The sequence below is a fragment of the Thamnophis sirtalis genome, unplaced genomic scaffold (genome assembly GCF_051295495.1).
Source record: "Thamnophis sirtalis isolate CommonGarterSnake01/CBP01778 unplaced genomic scaffold, rThaSir2_p1.2 scaffold_3, whole genome shotgun sequence".
NCBI lineage: Eukaryota > Metazoa > Chordata > Lepidosauria > Squamata > Natricidae > Thamnophis > Thamnophis sirtalis.
In genome coordinates this window covers 12687869-12708167 of record NW_028261383.1, presented here as the reverse complement: position 1 = coordinate 12708167, position 20299 = coordinate 12687869, and the positions used below count along the sequence as shown (strand labels likewise).

At 46.6% G+C, this 20299-nt stretch overlaps 3 protein-coding genes across 4 annotated transcripts in view; 1 reads left to right on the top strand and 2 right to left on the bottom strand.

Moving 5' to 3' along the window:
* LOC106552957 (major histocompatibility complex class I-related protein 1-like) overlaps nt 1–20299 on the top strand; it is a 554120-nt gene that overhangs the window by 63170 nt on the left and 470651 nt on the right. The window lies entirely within an intron of this gene.
* Nucleotides 822–20299, bottom strand: part of LOC106541424 (major histocompatibility complex class I-related protein 1-like) — a 201545-nt gene continuing 182067 nt past the window's right edge. Inside the window, exon 9 of the mRNA XM_087711305.1 lies at nt 822–1192. The gene's annotated coding sequence lies outside the window, so the exon portion shown is untranslated. The remainder of the gene's footprint in view (nt 1193–20299) is intronic.
* On the bottom strand, nt 1127–18843 carry LOC148047206 (major histocompatibility complex class I-related protein 1-like). The gene is made up of 9 exons (XM_087711354.1): nt 18727–18843; nt 14557–14832; nt 6657–6932; nt 5510–5791; nt 4028–4126; nt 3472–3504; nt 2738–2770; nt 1781–1814; nt 1127–1195 (listed from the first exon to the last, which is right to left on the bottom strand). The coding sequence occupies exons 1-8, from the start codon at nt 18794–18796 to the stop codon at nt 1795–1797; spliced, it is 1089 nt and encodes a 362-aa protein (XP_087567480.1). The 5' UTR covers nt 18797–18843; the 3' UTR covers nt 1127–1195; nt 1781–1794.

Genomic DNA, 20299 nt, shown 5'->3' with positions numbered 1-20299 from the left:
ATGAATAGCCCTTAGGAAGCTTGTAGAGTGCTCTTGGGTACTGGGGCGGGGGAGCAAAATTGAGCAAAAACGGGCCATTTTTCCTCATTTCTTCCCTCCCCAGCCCCCAGGAGCTCTCTGAAAGCCTTCTAAAAGCTATGCACGGCCATTTTGGTGAAGGGGGGGGGGGTTTCGGGAGGCAAAACATGCTGTATTCAGTGTATAAGACGCACCCAGATTTTCAGCCTCTTTTGTGAGGGAAAAAGGGGGGTCTTATACTCCAAAAATATGGTATATTAGGGGTGTCAAACTTGATCGTGTTGCATGCTGGATTGTGACATATCAAGAACATTTTTGCCTTTGCAGAGCTGGGGTGAGCGTGGCCTGCATGTGATGTATCCGGCCCTTGGGCCACCCGATTGACAGGCCTTCATTATACAATTAATAGGGATTTAAATAAAAATGTGCGGAAAAACCTCCTTTCAGCCCAAGCAAGTATGAGAGAGATTAACAGTTTATCACTCTCCCTTAAAGTAAAAGTAGCAACTCTTCATCATACTCCTCCCCACATTCTCCATGAATCCTTCTCTAAAACCTGTCAATCAGGAGCCCATTAAAGTCATCGGAAATAACAACATGGCTGCATCAAGCTATATTACAGAGCTGTTACAAAGTTATACAAGGCAGTTTTGCCTAGTGGTGAAGGCACCAAGCTAGAAAGTGACTGTGAGTTCAAGTCCTGCGTCAGGCATGAAAGCCATCTGGGTGACCTTGGGCCAGTCACTCCCGCTCAGCCCAGCCCACCTCACAGGGTTGTTGTCCTTGTGGGGAAGATAGGAGGAGGAATGTGTGTTGGACACGTTCAATACCTTTGGCAGGATACAAATAAAATAATATCTAGTAAATCCAAGTTGAATTCTTTCGATCCTACGATTATAAACACATAAGATTCTCTTTCTTCCTCTACTCCTCAATTAAATTAAAAACGGTTACTGATCCGATGATAAAAGTGATCATGAAAGACCAAAAATCCATCCTGGTTCCAGCATGCAGGAAGGCCCTGAAGGACTCCTGAGAGTCCGGCCTAATTCAGAAGGAGTCCGATCCTGTTGTCTCTCTTCTCTCCTCCTGCTGGGACTGTCCACTCCTCTCCTCTCTCCTCCTGCTGGGACTGTCCACTCCTCTCTCCTCCTGCTGGGAGGGTCCACTGGGGCTGCTAAGAGGAGGGGAAAAATACAAATCCAGTTTTAGTCCAGAGACAAGTATAAATGGATCCTTATGTCTTCCAGAGAGTCCAGGTCTTCCCTTCAGCATCCGGAGGGAGGGATTCCCAGATGGGATGAAGGAGAGAAGCCCCCTCTCCATCCGTGACTGCAGGACCCAAGTCACAATCCTGATTTGGATTGTGAGCCGCCCTGAGTCCCCTTCGGGGAAAAGGGCAGCATATAAGTGCAATAAATTCAATTCAATTCAATTCCCTTATCCGTCCCTCTTCCCCTCCTTGCAGTGGGAACCTTTTGATCTCCTGCTTGCAGCTCTCTGAGGCTCCTGATCCAGGACAGTCAGATCCTGAGAGGGGCCTGGCCACAGTCTGGGCTTTCTGGGTAAGGGTTGGAGGGGCAGGCAGACCCCTCCTCAGAGCCCCAATGCCTCTCCCCCAAATCCCTTCCTTCCCTTGTAATGTTTGAGAGGAACAGGGGAAGAATTTCCCAAAGTATCTTCATCATCGACTGGTCATTTGACTTCAAAGCTCTTCCTCCCTCTCCCCCCCCCTGCAGCCCCCCCACAAGGGGAAACTCACCTGGGAGGAGGCTGCTAAATGACCCGGCTGCTTCCTGCATTGGAGAGAAAGACACAGAGTGAGTCTCTGCCTTGTTTGGGTCCTCTGAGGAGGACAAATCTCTCTCTTCTCCCTTCAACCTCTGCAGCTTCATGAACCTCTGTGAGGACATCGGACTTTTTATTTGTTTGTTTTTTTGTTTATCAGATTGAAATCTCCCAGGACCAGAATCCTGGGCAACTCCATGCCAGCCCTGAAAGGGCCTCCAACAGCTGAGGCAGGAGAGAGGCTGGTACAGGAGCAACAAGCCCAATTGTTCCCCTGAGCCCAGATTCAAAAACAAAAACTCGCAACCAGACATGTGAGGTGGGAGGATCCTGAGTGCCAGAAGAGATTCCCAGATGACCACTGAACCCCACTTCCCCTGCCCTGGGGTATCGGTTGGCGCCAATCATTAAACTGGATGGGAACATCTCTGAGAGTGCCCCCCCCCCTTCCACAGTCATCCAGGTCTCAGCTATGCCACCAGAGGAGTCTCTAACCACTGGGGATCATGGCCTCACTGGTGGTTTCCCCATTTCCCCTCTGTGAATTGAGGCCCTTTTCCTCCAAAGGGGGCCAAGGCTCCACCATGCAGACTCTGGGCTGCCTCCCTGCCTGAATCCAACAGGGAGAGTTTCTTCTTCTCCTCTGCAGAATCAACCAGTGCAAGGAAAGTGGATTTTGTGACACCCAGCCGGCTTTCATGCCTAAGCAGAACTCAGAGCCTCGCCTGGAGCCCTCAGCACTAAGCCAAAGTGGCTCCAATTATTCTTATTATTCCACCAGAAGCAGATTCAGAGGGAACCCAGGGAGGATGAATTAGGGGGGCCTTAAAAAAGTGGGACCTTCTCCCTCTTTTCATCCCCTCATCCCCCCCCCAAAAAGTCTTGCAAAGGGAGAGAATGGCTCATGCAGCAGCTGCTCCCTCCAACTTACCCTGGTTTGAATTGCTGGATCCTCTGTCACTTGCTGGAAAAGAAGGAAAGAAAAAGAGGATGAGGGAGGATGTCCGTCTGTCTTTCTGTGTCTCTTGGCTTATTGACGGAGAAGTTCAGCTCTTTCCGATTCCAGCTCCCTTCCTCCCTTTCTCTCTCCCACACAAATAAAGACACACAAATACATGGAGAGAGTTTGAACCCAACTGCTTTGGCTAAAAGGCATCAGAAAGAATTCTTAACATTTGTATTTATATCACACAAGACCAGAAGGCAGAGCTGACCTAAAAAGATACAGATGGATCCAAAGTTCCTGTTTGTAACCAGTTTGTACTTAGAGAGCCTTTGTGAAGTGGAGACCAAGAGGAGATCCAGCTGGTATCCCCCAAAGCTCCTTTTCCCTCAAAATGCCCCCTTTTATCCCTAATTTTTATGGAGCTTCTGACTCTCACTTGGCAAAGTCTTTTCTTTCTGCCTACTTGGGGGCATGTCCTCAGTCAGAGGGACCTTCCACCAGCCGGGTCTTCTCCTCTTCCTGAAGGTTCCTTCTCCCAGATGTTTCTCCTTGAGGATTCCACTTCCAAGAACAGCCTGGCTGTAATGAAAAGAGGGTCCATCTTCCCCAGCCTGGTTCTTAGCATGAAGAGGAAGATAGCACACACACACCACTCAACTGATTGTGTCCCTGGTCCCTGCTCTGTTGGAGATTACATGTAAAGAGGGCAAATCACTCACTTGGTGCTGCATTGTAGTTGATTTGACGTCTCTCTGGAAAGACAAAAAAATCAGTGAAAGCTCAAAAGAATCCTCCAGAGATCATCCAAACTCTCCCTACGTAGGAGGAAGAACCCCAGGAGATATTTCTCAGACCTTTTGTCCCATCAACAAAGATCTTCAAAATACAAATGCATCTCCTGATTTGCCCCAAGAGAGACCTGCTGCCTCCGAGGTGGATGGAGGGGAATTGGGGGAAGCAGAAGGAGCAGCTGGGAGGGGAGGGAGGTTTCCATGGAAATCCTTCTCTGCTGCTCTTTGACCAAAGCCTTTGAAAGGGACAAAGGAACTGGGATGCCTCTTCCCAACTCAGAAGGAGACAGGACTGCCCGAATCTCAGACTCAGCTGAAAAGAGACTGGAGTACCAGCAAGAGGCAGAGATCTCAGATGCTCCCCAAGAGGGCTGGGAAAACAGGACAGAAGGAAGCCCAGAAGAAGCTCCCCAAAGGGAGAGACTTGGGGGGGAATCTCCCCATCTTCCTTCCATCACCCCCCCTCCCCAAAAAAGATACTTACTGAAGAATACCAGGATCCCAGCAATCGCACACGCCAGGACAAGGGCAGCCACAACGCAGCCAATGATAAGTCCCAGGTTGGATTTTGAATTGTTTGGTTCTGAATTGGGAGAAAGAGCAGATCATTGAAGGAGAACCCCCCAAAATCTCCCCAACCAGGGAAGAGATCTAAAGAAGTGAAAGCTGGAAATACCCCAAATTAAAAACTCCATGGGCTCATTTTTGGGTCCTTCTCAAGGTAACATGAAGAGGCCTTGCTATCCGTTGTTAGAGGACGTGTCCTCAGGATGCTGCCTTCTTCTCACACCAGCCCAGCATGAAGGCAACTGAATTCATCTTTGGCTTTTCCACTCAAAAACAGCCCTTTGCCATCTTCTGACTCATAGCAGCTTCCAAAACAAAAACTTCTCCAACACAATAATGTAAACAAACATTTGTTAAACAAAAACATTTTTGTTCTTTTTATAGGTTGCTCCAATTAGTCATGACTCTGAGTGGAATTGGGCAGTTCTGCATGCTTTTTACTTCAGTTTCAGTGTTTGCATTTTATTATCTGAAATAAAATAGTTCATATCACCTCGCCTTTTTTTTAAAGTACACCCTTTCATTTTCTTTGTCCACTCCAGAAATTGCATAAAAATGGCAGAAATAGAATAACGGAATAACAGCGTTGGAAGGGACCTTGGAGGTCTTCTAGTCCAACCCGCTGCCTAGGCAGGAAACCCTATGCCATTCCAGACAAGTGGCTCTCCAGTCTCTTGTTAAATGCTTCCAGTGATGGATCATCCACAACTTCTGAAGGAAAGCCATTCCACAGATTAATTCTCTCCATCAGGAAATTTCTCCTCAGTTCTGTATTGCTTCTCTCCTTGATTAGTTTCCATCCATTGCTTCTTGTCCTGCTCTCAAGTGCTTTGGAGAATAGCTTGACTCCCTCTTCTTTGTGGCAACCCCTGAGATATTGGAACATATCATGTAACCCCCAATTCTTCTTTTCATTAAACTAGAAATGCCCAATTCCTGCAACTGCTCCTCATATGTTTCAGCCTCCAGGCTCCTAATCATCTTTCTTGCTCTTCTCTGCACTCTTTCCAGAGTCTCCACATCTTTTCTGTATTGTGACAACCAAAACTGGATGAAGAATTCCAAGTATGGTCTTATCAAGGCAAAAGGAAATCTGTTTCTGGGGCTCAGCGTCATTTCTGCTCTTCTGCTGGAGAAAAGAAACAGGGAAGGCCTAAGAGAGGATCTGAGGGAATTTCATCAGGATCGGCCAAGTATTGGGATGGGATTCTGTCCTTTCCATCACCCGAAGTCAGTTCTACGGTCTGGTCCCTGCAGCTTCTCCAGCCTCAAACACTGGAAGGACCAATGGATGAAAGCTCAGCTATGCTCACATCTGGACACATCTGGGGCCAGATTTTTCTCCCACCACCCTCCAGCCTGCCAGAGAGCCCAGCCTTCCCCCCCTGCAGCCTCTCACCCTTCAGCTCCAAGTCCAGAGGCTCCTGCAGGCCGTCGTGCTCCACATGGCACCGATAGCGGCTCCTCTCTTTGGGGTCGATCCGGATGGTGAGCCAGTAGTGGTAGGTCCCATCCGCGTTGGGGGCCACAGACCCATGGAAGGTCTCTTCCAGCCATACCTCCCCATCCCTCCTCCAGGAGGCATCGATCTCCCTGGGGTAGAAGCCATCCACGCGGCAGACGTGCGTCTCCATCCCATCCTCCACCTCCGTCCGGCTGCTCATTGTCACCATTGGGGTCTCTGCAGAAATGGCACCCCAAGAATTAACTCTGAGCCCCTCCAAAGCCTGGAAGGTGGGTGGGAAACTTGGAGGGGCAGGAAAATCTCCCCCCACTTAGTTTTAATCCAAAGATTCACATTCCACACTTGCAGCCTCTCCAAGAGTTTTAGGAAATTATCCAGATCTGGAAAAGGCTCAACCAGAAGAACTCCTGATTTTGAGTCCTTCCCAGGGACTCAGCCTGAAAAACATCCGGAAGCCAATTGAGGCTCCAAGGAAATTCCTCTCTGGCCACTTTGAACTCTGAGTGATCTTGGGCTGCTCCCTTCAGGGGAGGGAAAGTGGAGATGGTCTTTTAAGGTCCCTTTCAAGACAACAACCACACAGAAGATTCTCCCTACATTTTTTTTACTCTTTTACTCTTCTGCTCCCCTGAATCTGAGGCTGCTCCAGGCCTCTTTCCAAGGGACACAACCCCAATTTTAAGAGGAAGAGAGATCAAAGGAATCTCACAGGGATCAATTGGGAAAAGAGATTTTGTCTCTGAAAGGGGGGGGGGCAGAGAGAGATTGATGCCAATGAAAGAGAGAGAGGGTCTTCCCCAGGCAGGGAGGGGCTGTGGGCAATCATCAGTGGGGGCTCCTGTTTGCAATTCCCCCATTGATGCTTATCTCATCCAGCTGATCCTGGAGGGATGAAGGATCCCAGGCGGGAGGGGTAGACCTAGGGGAGAGGGGGGGGTCTACATGCAAGAGGAGCAGGAAGAGGAGGAGGGGGATTCCCACCAGAGCAAACAGGCTAAAGACCAAGGACCCAAAGGGGCTGAATGTGTACAAGAGATCCAGCCATAAAGGAGGAAAGTCCAGCCTGGATCCAGATGCTCACCTGTCCTCAGCAGAGTCTCCTTCCCATAGGACAGGTACTTCTCCAGCCACTCAATGCAGACTTTCTCCAGGTAGGACTTCTGTCTCTCATTCATTCCTGAAAGAGCGTCCCATTTCCTCTTGGTGATCTGGGCCTGGGGATCGGGAGCCACCCAGGTGAGGGTCTCCTTGTCAAAGGTGATGAAGGTCCTCCCTTCATAGCCATACTGGATAAACCCTTTTTTGCTCCCATCTCTCTGGAGCTCACAGCCATACATCCGCTGCAATGTGTGAAGGCCTGAAAGACAGACAGGAGGATGGTTTGGGGAGTCCAGAAGATAGACAGAGACCCCCTCCCTGCAGGGACTTTTACACAGGAACTGACACCCCCATTTCCTCCCAAGCATCCAAGGGAAAGAAATCCCCATCAGTAATTGCCCTTTTCCCTTCCCTCGACCAGCATCTCTGCATTTTCCCCCCAGGACGGAGCCCCTGAAGCTCCCCAGGAAAAGGGAATCTGGAAAAGCCAGCAGAGGATCCCAGAGAGGGAACAGTTGCCTGAACCTGCAGCTGCAAAGAGGGAATGAGAATCTTGTGCCTCAAAGAGGATCTGCTTGATCTGCAGAAAGCTTGCAGGGATCCCTGTGACCATAAATCATTCTCTGTGTTCACAAATAGCACCAAGTCACAAGGGCTGGTTCCCACTTTGGGCTAACCAGAAGCAAACCATGGTTTAGTGCAATGTGGGAATGATGTCTTGAAGTGCCCCAAAGGAATATTTCCCTCAGCAACAGCAGCAAGTGGCCCAGTCTGATCTGGAGACCCAAAGGGTTATTGACCTTTGGAATGAAGTTTGAAGCTTACAGGCTCTGGAAGGCCCTGGAGAAGATATTTCAACTTCAAGTGAAGAGATTCTTGGATTTAAAAGAAAACCAAAAGGAAATCCTGAATTGTTTCTACTCCTGTGTGGGCTTGAGAGGGAGGAAGGACGCCAGGAACCCTCGAATCTAAGGGAAAACCACCTGGAAGTAGAGTTGAACTAAACTGACCAGTCCTCTCCTTTCCTCTCCACACCCAGGAATGACAGGTGAGGGGATCCTTTCTCTGCATCTTCTGCTCAGCCAGAGAACTTCCCTTTGGAGAGGAAGATCCTTGGGAGATCCAGTCTGATCCTGCCCTCAAGAGGAGATTCCCTAATATCCCCATGGAAAAAATAGTTCTGGATTTCTGTACAAGAAGAATCTCTTGCCATTCACAGGAAAACACTAAATATTTGGCTGCAGTTTTCAACTTTTGAGAACAAATTCTGTCATTCCAGAAGCATCAAAACTAAGACAGAAATTGTCTTCTTTCCCTTGAAGATAAAATGTGTTCTTATCTCAGGTTTGGCACAGAATTGAATATTTGTGCAGCAAAAAGAAAGCACAGGGATCACATTGAAAAGGCAAGTTTCGTTTGTGATGTTTAGTGTAAGAACACTATTAATGCATCTCTACAGGTCTCCGCATGAAACAATTCTGGCCCATCTCTGAGCCTGGATGTTCAGGGGGTTTCCTGACATCTGAAAAATAGTTCAAGGGATCCTCCAGGGTCAAAAGCTTAAGAAAGGAGGCTTTAGAGAGGCTAAAATATATTTATATTTATAACTGCTGTGAAGTTATAAACTTTTCTCTCTCTCCTTTCCTTATGTTACTTTCTATTAGTTTTTATCTTTTTGTTGAAAGGTTTTAGTAAAAATCAGATAGGAAATTTAAAGGACATCAGGGATCATTAAAATAGTATTGAAAACACAGGAGGGGCAAATGTCACACAGCCTCTACATGAATCAAGGCAGAGCAACCACATCTGGAGTATTGGGAGCAGTTGTGGTCCAAAGGCCTCCGAAAGGAGAGGAGGGAGCCGGGGAAGGTCCAGAGGAGGCGACCCAGGCGATGGGGGGGGGGGGAAGCAGCCTCCCTTGGAGGGAAGGTTGGGACCTTGGGGGCTCTTTAGCCTGGAAAGGAGGCTCCGCTCCCCTCCGGCCGCTCTCCTTCCTCCTTCCTCCACCAGGGGGAGCCCTCTGGGCCCAGCTCTGATCCCCTGGGAGGCCAGCAGGGGGCCTGGAGGGATCTGGGGGGATCCTGGGGGATCAGGGGCAGGACTGGCAGAGCTCTTGGGAGGAAAGGAGGGGAAATGGGGGATGTTTGTGGAGAAGGTTTTCCTCAGCCAAAAGGAGCCTTTTTCCTTCCATCCCTTTTCCTAAATGAGGTTTCTTGGAGGCGAATCTTCTCCCCCCAAAGGTGGCAGAAGGGGGCTTATGCTGAAGAAAGAGCCTCCCCACATCCAGGGCAGCCCCTCCAAGAGGGCAGGGCAGGAGTTCAGCCTGAGGGACCAAGGAGGGGAAGCCAGGAAGGGCCCCAAATGGAGGCTTCTTCCTTTCCTGTCTTTCCCTCTCAAGACCATTGGGAGGATCCTGGACCTCTGATCCCCCCCTCCAAGAGCCCCCCACCCCACTTGGGCCTCCTGGCCTCTCCTTCCAAGTGGAGGATGAGGAGAAGCTCTTGGCGTTTGGGCCCCCCTCATTGCCCCCAAAAATGGGGAGAAGGAAAGGGATCTAGTCTCCCCAGGTGGATCTGCACCAGATCCCTCATTTCTCTTGGGTGGAAACAGAGAGAAGGATGAGGATCTGCTTCCCCCAGGATCTCCTTAGGATCCACCTGCCCTTTTTTCAGGGAGGGGAGAGGCCTGTGATCCCCTTCCTCCCCCACAGCAGGAGATCCACCCAGGACCCTCCAACTGTCATGGGGGGAGGAGAGATTTCGGTCCCTTTTTACCTCAGTTTATATCAACATCCAGAAAAAGAGATGGAGAAATTTAAACATGTTTCCATTAACTGCAATTGGCAGAAAATGTCAGCAATGGAGACAAGGATAAGGTGACCAGATTTTCAGATTGGTAAAGAGGGACACCATTGAGCGGGGAGTGGTGGGGGGGCTTGATTACAAATTTTATATTTTGTCAAAAGGTCACAAAAGGCGATTACATGACCCCAGGACACTGAAACCATCATAAATACGAATCTGTTGCCAAACATCAAAATTTTGATCACGTGACCATGAGGATGCTGCAACGGTTGCTAAGTGTGAAAAATGGTCATCAGTCACTTTTTTCAATGCCATTGTAACTTTGGTCACTAAATGAACTGTTTGAAAGCTAAGGCTAGCTTGCATTATAATGCCTTATGCTAGCTTACATTTTCAAGAGAGAGAAGCTAAACTAAACACACAAGGAATTTGTCTTTGGTGAATATGCTCTCAGTGTACATGAAGAAAAATAAAAGAATACATTCATCAAGAATCATAAGCTACAACACTTAGTGATGGTCACTAAAGCCTGGAGGATTGTTCCCTCTGTGCTTCTTTAAAACAGTATATGTTAGAATAGAATAAGAGAGTTGGAAGGCACCTTGGAGATCTTCTAGTCCAACCCCCTGCTTAGGAAGGAAACCCTACACCATTTCAGACAAATGGTTATCCAACATCTTTTTAAAAACTTCCAGTGTTGGAACTTCTCTCCTTGATTAGTTTCCACCCATTGCTTCTTGTTCTACCCTCAGGTGCCTTGGAGAATAGTTTGACTCCCTCTTCTTTGTGGCAACCCCTGAGATATTGGAACACTGCTATCATGTCTCTCCTAGTCCTTCTTTTCATTAAACTAGACATACCTAGTTCCAGAAACAGTTCCTCATATGTTTTGGCCTCCAGTCCCCTAATCATCTTTGTTGCTCTTCTGACTTGTGACTGTTTTTCTCCTTTATGACCACTGCACCATCCTCATGACCACATGGTCAAAAAAAATTTGGCACCTGGCATGTGTTCATGATAGTTGCAGTATCCAGGATTATGCGATCAACTTTCCCAGCTGGTTTCCAACAAGCAAAGTGACCGGGAAAAGCCAAACTTGCTTAATGACTGCATGGTTCACTTAACAATTGCAGTGACTCACTTAACAAATGTGGAAAGAAAGGTCATGAAATGAGGAACCGTCTTGCTTCGCAATGGAAATTTTAGGGTCAATTGTGGTTGTAGATCGAGGTCTAGCTGTACAGTATATGGAAATAATCCCAGTCCCTTAAAATTGAAGTGTGCTTGCTTTGCATTCTAAACAACAAAATATCCAACCCTTTTTTTTTCTTAAATATTTTAAGCAAATGTTGTACAAAATCTCCCAATGCAATAAGCTTAGCACTGTATCCTGAAGTGTTGGAATATAAAAACTGTCTCGTTCACATAGTATGTGAAAATAGCAATGAATTTAAATGTATGAATTTAAAACTAAGTTTGGAGCTATTGTTTATTAGCCAATGTTGTACTCTATTTTATACAAAATGCTTCCGTATCAGAAAACACCCATGTTCTTCTATTCCAGACACCTGTAATGACCCCAAAGGACAGCTATTTGTCTATGACCTTCTATAACAAATTCATGGCTTTATACAGAGATACAGTAATATCAACACCCAACTCTGCTCACTGGGTAGTTTCAGATAACTGCTATTTGAGAGGTTTTAGAAGTTACTTGCAATCTTGTGGTGAGTTTGCTGTTTAATCTGCTAGTTTTGCAAAAGGAGAAACTGCACAGCCGTAAAAATAATTCTTGCTGCTCAGTGCAGCTGTGCCTCATTGCTTTCCTGGCACGATTTGGAAGATATTTGGTCACAGTAAATCAAATATGGATAAGAGAGCCAGTTTGCCTAGTAGTGGTTCAGGCACCAGACAAGAAATTAGGAGTTTCTAGTCCCATTTTAGGCATGAAAACCTGCTCGGATAAAATGAGGCCAGTCACTCTTTTTTTCCCTTCTTTCCTTCCTTCTTTTCCTTCCTTCCTTCTTTCCTTCCCTAACTTTCTCCCCCCTCTCCCTTTCTCTGTTATGTGGAGTTGGAAGGAGCATTAGATCTGCTCACCGCCTTAAAAGTGGGATTTTTTTTAAATGCCTTTTTTTAAAAGTGATTTCAGCCGGGATGACTTCAGTACTCGCCCCATCCGTCCTCCCATCCGCCTTCCAAAAAGTTGATTTAAAAAGCCAGCGTTCCGCGCCCCCTTCTCTAGCGTTCCTGATTTAGGGGCAGAGTCTAAGACTCGTGACTGTCCCATCAAAAGCGTACATTAATGATTATAAAAAATTGTTATCTGAATACTTTGTTTTGAATATGAATAAGGGTACACCTATGGAATTTGTATGGGATGCAAGCAAAGCGTATATAAGAGGAGTGCTGATAAATATAAATAAAATACATAGATATAAACAAGGGCTAAAACGAACAGAATTGGAAGAGGAAATTAAGAGGAAAGAGTTGGAGTTAACAATGAATCCAGGCGATACAAAAGTTAAGGAAGCAATTTCCATATTAAAATCTCAATTTGACATGTTGATCTCTGACCAGGTAGCCACTAGTTTATTATATGCAAAACACAATACTTTCTGTAATACAAACAAACCTGGCAGATGGTTAGCTTATCAGATTAGGAAAAAAAGGAAAACTCGAAATATATCTAAACTGATTTATAGAGGGAAGGAGGTGTTTCAACAGGAGGAGATTCAAAAGGCATTTCGGGAATTTTTTACAGAATTGTATAAAGGGGATAAAATTAATGGTTTTGATATAAACAAATACTTAGATAAAGAGAAAATACCCCCAGTTAGAGAAGAGCACAGGCAAAAATTGAACCAACCAATAACCTCAGGGGAAATTAAGCAACTAAAGTTAGGGAAAGCACCAGGTACAGATGGTTTGACAGCGGTTTTGCAGATGATTTGGTCATAATATTGAAACAACCGCAGGAATCCAGTATGGTTTTAATGAACACGATTAATCAATATGGTCAAGTGTCTGGTTTTAAAATAAATTTAGGAAAAACAAAAATATTAGCTATAAATATGAATACTAAACAAAAGGAAGAACTAGGAGGGATGCTAGGATGTGAGGTAGTCAAAAAAGTCAAATATCTTGGGGTTAATATTTTAACCTCAAACGGGAAATTATATAAGCATAATTATGAACCACTTTGGCATAGTATACAGATAGAGATGAAAAAATGGGAGAAATTGCACTTATCTTTGCTGGGTAGGATAGCGGCAGTGAAAAGGAACATCCTACCAAAATTTTTATTTCTTTTCCAAATGTTACCTATACTTAAAAAAGATGCGAATCTTTTAGAATGGCAGAAGGGTATCAACAAATTTGTATGGGCAGGAAAGAAGCCGAGGGTAAAGATGAAAATAATGCAAGATGTACGCGAGAGAGGAGGCTTGAAATTACCTAATCTAAAACTATATTATGATGCAGTGGCGCTATCTGTAATTAGTGACTGGACTCATTTAACTAATGATAGAATACTGAATATCGAGGGACACAATCTGGTATATGGTTGGCATGCTTATCTGTTATTCAACAAAAAACTGGATAAGAATTTTAAAAGTCATATTTTAAGAAATGCTTTACTGCGGGTCTGGAAAAAATACCAATATAAATTAAATGACAAGATACCCATGTGGGCAAATCCTAGACATACAATTAAAAATATGAATACAGCACAAAAACAGGATAGAACTACCTACAGACAGCTTCTCATTCTGGAAAGGGGGGTTCTACAACTAAAATCTTTAGAGGTATTAAAAGAGGAGAAGGTAGTTCAAACATGGTTCCAGTATGGGCAATTACAGGCCAGGTGGAAAATAGATTAAAAAATTGGTTTTATCCAAGTTGAGGATAATTTGTTTAAACAAATAACAGATCAAAGCTTAATGCATATAAAGAGGATATATAATGTACTAATACAGATGGATTCGGAAACAGAACTAGTCAAAGATTGTATGATAAAGTGGGCTCAAAATATTGAAGAACCAATAATGTTGGATACATGGGAAAGAATATGGGTAAGAAATGTGAAATTTACACAAGCTCAAAACCTGAGAGAAAATTTTTATAAGATGTTCTATAGATGGCATTTAGATCCTAAAAAGCTGGCCTCTATGTATCCGAATGTACAGCCTAAATGTTGGAGGTGTGGTTCTCTCGATGCTACATATTTTCATATATGGTGGACCTGTAAAAAGGTTAAGGCATTTTGGATAAAAATATGGTGGATTATGCAAAATATCTTGAAAAGAAGGATAAAGTTTACTCCTCAGTTATTTTTACTAAGTATATGTACTCACTTTACAGTGGTAGAGACTAACTTGGTTCTGCATCTAATAACGGCGGCAAGACTGTTGGTGGCGCAATACTGGAAGAAGGAAGACTTGCCTACAACTCAAGAATGGACATTGAAAGTTACAAACCTAGCCGAGATGGCTAAAATATCGGCATATCTGAAAGATCATTCAAATGAAAGATACAAACGAGACTGGAAAAAATGGATTGACTATATACAAAACAAATATGGGACTAAGAAATTCCAGATAGCCTATGCTTAAGATCAGGAATGAATTAAATTGTTCAAAGTTAGTGTAACAGGAAGAAGCTAAGATCAATGTAGAGATGTTATTAACCCTTTTTTTAATTTCTTTTGTCTCAATATATTTTAGACTGTGATTGTTAAAAATCTATACCGTGTACGGGCTCTGGGAAGTCGGGGGGGGGGGGGACGGAGGTGGGGTGTTTGGGGGGAGGGGAGGGGAGGGGGGAACATATACTATATGTTAGATTTCAACAATTTCACATGTATACTATCTCTCTTTAATAAAAAAAAAAAAGCGGGATGTCTGGTCACCTTAGACAAGGACAATCTTATATTGATTAAATAAAAGAATAAACATATTAAAAAAAGACTTTTCAAAAGGTGTGGAAGGAGCCTTTCCCTTTGAAGGGACCCCTTTCTCCCTCCTCTGTTCCTGGGGAGGGGATTATGGGGCCAGAAGAGCCACCCGACCCATCACTCACCTTCGCTCTGATTGTAGCGACTCCTCAGAGTCTCCATGCCTACTCTGAACGCCTCCTCAGAGTCACGTACTCTCTGGGTGTTTATGTCCCAGTATTGGGGAACCTCCTTCCCAAACTTCTCCATCCAGGAGACTCGAGGCTGCATCTTCCGGCTGTCGCTGTCGTAGTAAATGAAGAGCTGATTGTCCACGTACCCCAGAGAGACATACTGGAGCAGGCCCTGACTGGGGTCCGAGATGGAGGTGTAGAAGTACTTCAGGGAGTGGGAGGAGGCGCCTGGATGAAGAGAAGAGTTAGGGAGCTTCAGTCAAGGACCCGGATCCCATGGAGGCTCCCATCTGAGGCTCTGCGGAGGAAGAAGGAAGGAGAGGAAGAAGAAGAGAGCTGGGGGAGGAGGAGGAAGGGGGGAAAGGAAGGGGGAGTTGGGGGGAGAGGAGGCAGGAGGTGAAATGAGGGGGCGACTGGGAAGGAGAGAAGAAGCTTCTGGAGGGCCTGAAGGGTTGGAGGGCAGGGAAAGTGGGGGGTGAGAGAAGAGGGGAAGGTCGGGTCCCCCAAACTTCACCTGCCCCAATTGTGTCCTCCCCCCTTCCAGCAAGGCCTCCCTCCAACCCCCTTCTGGATTGCTCAGTCTCTGCCCCAAGGAGGCTGCAGTGGCCCCACAGATAAAAGAGGGGATTCCACCCCCAGAAGCTCAAAAGCAGCAGAAAACCCCACCTGGTCACCCCAACTTTCCATTGACATCACTGGGGGGCAAAGTGGCTGGTTAAAAGCTGCAGATGTTATAAAACGGGAGAGGGGGAATCTGGGTGAGACCAGAGGCTGATGTGAACCCTCACCCTAACCTCAATATGGGGAGGCAAAGAGGGCAGAGAAGGGAGCAGCAATGAAGCCATGTAGCCTCCCAAATCTCTCCCCACTGAGGCTGCTTGAGTTCCTGCTGAGACCAACCATGGGGGGGGGGGGGGGACTCAGCTGGGAAGAGACTCTAAGGCTGCCCACTGAACAGAAAAACAACAACTTCTAACCAGGTGACACGAATAAAAAGAAAATAAAATGAATAAAATGCAGCTGGGAAATCTGTTAAACTGGAAAATCCCCAAGGCCCCTTTTTGGTCTCCATTCTGAAATCTCTTCAGGTGAGAAATTCTTTCACCAAAGATTTGAAAGATCATTTTCAGGATCGTTCATGGGACTTATTTGGGCAGAACCTGGGTCTCCATGGAAAAGGGCAGGACCTCCAAAGCCCAGAGAAATAAACACAGGGAGTCCTCGGCTTATGACCATCATTCAGCCCATATTTTTTGTTGCTAAGTGAGACATTTGCTAAGTGAGTTTTGCTCCATTTTACAAATTTTCTTGCCACAGTTGTTAAATGAATCCTTGCAGTTGTTAAGTTAATGATCCGGTTGTTAAGTGAATCTGGCTTCTCCATTAACTTTGTCAGAACGTTGCAAAAGGGGGTCACGTGATATGGGGAGACTGCAACCGTCATAAATACGAATCCATTGCCAAGCATCCAAATCCAAGTCATGTGATGATGAGGACGCTAAAATGGTCATAAGTGTGAAAAATTCTGTCACTATTTTCAATGACATTGCAACTTTGAACAGTCACTAAATGAACTGTTTTAAGTAGAGGACTGCCTGTGGTCCCACTGCCCATTCCCTCCAGTATGGCCTCCCAGTCCTTCCCAGTCCAAGGCAAAGGCCTGGGCCTCCCCCTTCCTGCTCCTCCCCACAATCCCGGAGGCTTCTCAGAGCTTTTGGGGAGAGGGAGCCCCAGATCCACTTCCTGCTCTGGGGCGATTTCAGAATCCAAAGGGATCGGAGCTTTTCTCCAACAGAAGGAGGGGGGATCGGACTCTTTGTGATCCAGAACCCTTGTTTCTTTCCCTTGTGGGGCTGAGCAGTGAGGGAGCCTGAAGTCTGCCTGAGAGGAGAAACGTCTGAATGGAACTCGGGTTGGACATCCTCACAGTCAAGAAACCCCTTCAGGTCAGTTTGGGCCTGTCTGTCACCAAGCAAGCCCTTCATTTCATGCTCCCCATCCAGAGGTTCTTCTCTTCTTCTGCCTCCAACCAGCCTCTTTAACCCTTAAGATCCTGACAGATTTTCTTTCTGTCTTTTGAAAAGCTGCTCCATTCATAGGGTAGTTTCTCAGAGCAAACAGCCAGGAACCCCCCATGGCCCCTTCCTGATTCCTAAGGAAAAATACGTACATTTTAAATATTTTGGATTCTGCAAACTGACCCTTGCTGAGAGCTCCTGAAATGGAAGGTGGAGGATTTGGGGTGGAAACATCCCTGCCTGTCCTAGAGAAAAGCTCTGGGGATTTTGGGGTTTAGGACGGAGGAGAAAGTGAACATAATAAAGGCCGATCTTTAGAAACCTTATTCAAAGGAGCCTTTCTCTCTCTTCTCCTGCTGCATCCACAGGGCAGCCTTATCTCAAAGGTTCAGTGTCGGCGTTTGCCAAAACACCGAACCGATTCCAGAAACAATCCGGGTCCCCCCAGCACCAGAAGCTGCCAAGAGCCACCACCCCCCTCAAAAGCTCGGGAGATCTCAGAAGGCGGAGGGGGAGCGAAGGGAGCAGCAATGATGCCATGTAGCCACCTGGATCTTCCTCCTGCCCCCCACCCCGCTGGGAAATCCCCCCTCCCGTCCCAGAGCTCAGTCATCCGAACAGGAATTGGCTTTGAACCCAGGGCTCAGTGGGGCTCCCCCTCATCCCTTGAGCCAAGGTGGCCCAGTGGTTAGAATGCAGCATTGCAGGCTAATTCCGCCCACAGAGTTCGATCCTGACTGGCTCAAAATCGATTCAGGCTTCCGTCCTTTGAAGGTCAGTAAAATGAGGACCCAGATTGTTGGGGACAAGATGATGACTCTGTAAACCGCTTAGAGAGGGCTGTAAAAGCACTGTGAAGCGGTATACAGGTGGTCCTCTTTTTACAACAGTTCATTTAGTGCCCATTTGAAGTTACATGGGCCCTGGAAAAAGTAATTTGTGACCGTTTTTCACACTTACAACCATTGTAGCATTCCCCAATTGTCACATGATCAGAATTCAGACACTTGAGACAAATGGTTCATATTTATGACGGTTGCAGTCATGTGTGGCCATGTTTTGCAACCTTCTGATGAGCAAAAACAATGTGGAAGCCAGATTCACTTACAAACCTTGTTACTAATTTAATGACTGCAGTGAAATGGTCATAAAATGGGTCAAAATTCACGTAATAAATGTCTCCCTTAGCAACATAAATTCTGGGTCAATTGTGACTTCAACTCCCAGAATTCCCCTCATCCCAGAAGCCCTTGGGGCCTCCCCTCCCTGCCCCCACCCCCTGCCCCCACTGAGGCTTCTTGGGGGTCCCTGCTGAGACGAAACATGTTGGGGGGGCTCAGCTGGGATCCTCTCCCTAAATTCAGTCTCTGTGAGGAGGGTCCTGTCACCTTTAAACCCTCTGGGGAATCCGAGATAAACATACAAAAGGATTTCAGTTTCTGACATGCAAAGTCCTGATCGAGAAACATCAAAGATTTTTTAGGGATTAAAAAGAAGTGAAAACCAGGAAGGAGAAATCTTTAGGAAGATGATTTAAGAAGCGCTTCTCTCCAGACTCTCATCCTGCTGCATTCACAGGACAATCTGAGCCCGGATCGCTCCACTACAGCAGCCTCTGCCAAGACACGGAACCGATTCCAGAAACCAGCCGGGTCCTCCCAGCACCAGAAGCCCCCAAGAGCCACGAATCCCGGCTAAAGGCAGGGAAGAGGAGCCAGGCGGAGGGGTTGGGCGAAGGCAGCCAGGAAGTTCGTGAACTGACCTGATCACCTGCAAACGCCGCTTTCCCACAATCTCCGCTTTGGGGGAGGGAAAGAACTGCGCTTGGGGGCGTCCAGGTAGACTTGACGGAGATCTGGAGGGGCCACCCTTGTCCTGCTCCCCGAGGGGCTCTTCTGGGGAAGAGGGGGGGGGGAGGCAGCAGAATCCCATCCAGGCTTTGGTATCTAATCTCAAAATGGCCAAAGTGGGGAGGGGGAGCGGACTAGAAAGAGGACCGAAGCAGGATTCTATTTCTGGGAATAAACCTTGTGGGGGAGGGGAGATAAAAAAGTCCCTGGAAGAAAAAGAGGCCGGAACTCCAGAAGGCCCCAAAGGGACTCACCAACACAGCTCTCCCATAGGGCGATCGCCAGCAGCACCCCGATCCATGGGGGCGCAGAGCTCAGGGCCATCTTAGCGGCTTAGCCGCGATCCTCGACCAGCACTGCTGTCTCTCGAAGTTGCAGGCAAATGGAGACTCACTCCGACGATCAACAACGCAACAATCCAGAGGAAGCTGGCGATTGGCCAAGCTGAACCAATTGAAAAAAAGTACCCTCAAGTCGTCATTGTTGCTAGGCAGACGTCCAGACGCAACCGGTGAGAGAGGGAAAGGAAAAGCGAAAGTTCCATCAGGAAACCCCCTTCCAGGCATTCCGCCTCTTGGGGGAGGGGAGGAACTGGGGGAGGGGAAAAGCGGGAGCCTTTTCTGGCCCTGGGGGGAGGGGAGACCTCTCACAGCCCCTCATAGTGGGAGATCAGGTGGAGATGCCAAAAAAGCAAGCATAGTTTTGTGCTGCATCAACAGAGGGAGAACATTAAGAGAAGCCGAGAAATGATCATTCCGGTTTATCCTGCAGAGGTGAGGCCACCCTTGGAGTGTTGGCTCCACTTCTGGTCTCCAGGATTCAAAAGAGATGCTGAGACCCTGGAAAGAGAGCAGAGAGGAGCAACAAAGACGCTAAAGGAAGGTTGAAGGGTATGGAGGACCATGGAGAGAGCTCGGTATGCCAGGCCTACAGAAGAGAAGAAATGCGGGGAGGGGGTTCGTGTGTGTCAGGATAACTGACTTCCAGCACTTGAGGGTTTGTCCCGGAGAAGAAGGGATTCAGCTCTTCTCCAAAGCCCCAGGCAGCAGGACGTGGAAGCAACTGGTGGAAGCTTGTTAAAGAGAGATCCAACCTAGAAGTAAGGAGAAATTTTCTAACCGTGAGAACAATTTACTCAGTGGAATAACTGACATCCTGGAATTCTGATGCTCCTTCACTGAAAGTTTCCAAAAGAAGACTGGAGAACTGTCAGAGTGGGATGGTATTAGGTCTCCTGCCTGGATCTGAGGGGTGGACTAGGAGACCTCTGAGGTCCTTTCCAGTCCTATGATTCTGTCTTTTACCTCAGATGCCCCAAGTGATCTTCGCTCTGGATAAAAATGCACAAAGGCTTTTTTGTGACATCTTCAAGGCAAAGATATTTCTCTCTAGGGGAAAATGCCAGAGGTATCAAATATAATATATGAATTCCCTGTTTCCTTTTCTTCTCTGGGGAAGCCATAAATCTTTAGGAAGCTCCAAACTCTTCTCTTTTCCCACAATAAACTAAGATGGCTGCTCTCTCCTTTGGCGGCTCTTCTGGAGGCTCCTTGGACTAAAATAATAAATCTCTCTTCTGATTACAGTTATTATGATTCCCCAATTCAGTAGATTTTACATTTCCTATCATGAACAAAGTATGAGAAACATCCAATGGTCTTTTTAGGGCTTGAATCGTCTTTCTTCTGTAGTCACCTTTCCACAGAGCATGTAGAGAGTGGAAATTAGTCCCTGTCTGTGTGGAAGAGGAGGGGATAGCTTGATAGTTCAAAAATGTAAAATATAGAACATAATATTTGTTCTATATATATAATGAATATAAATCTT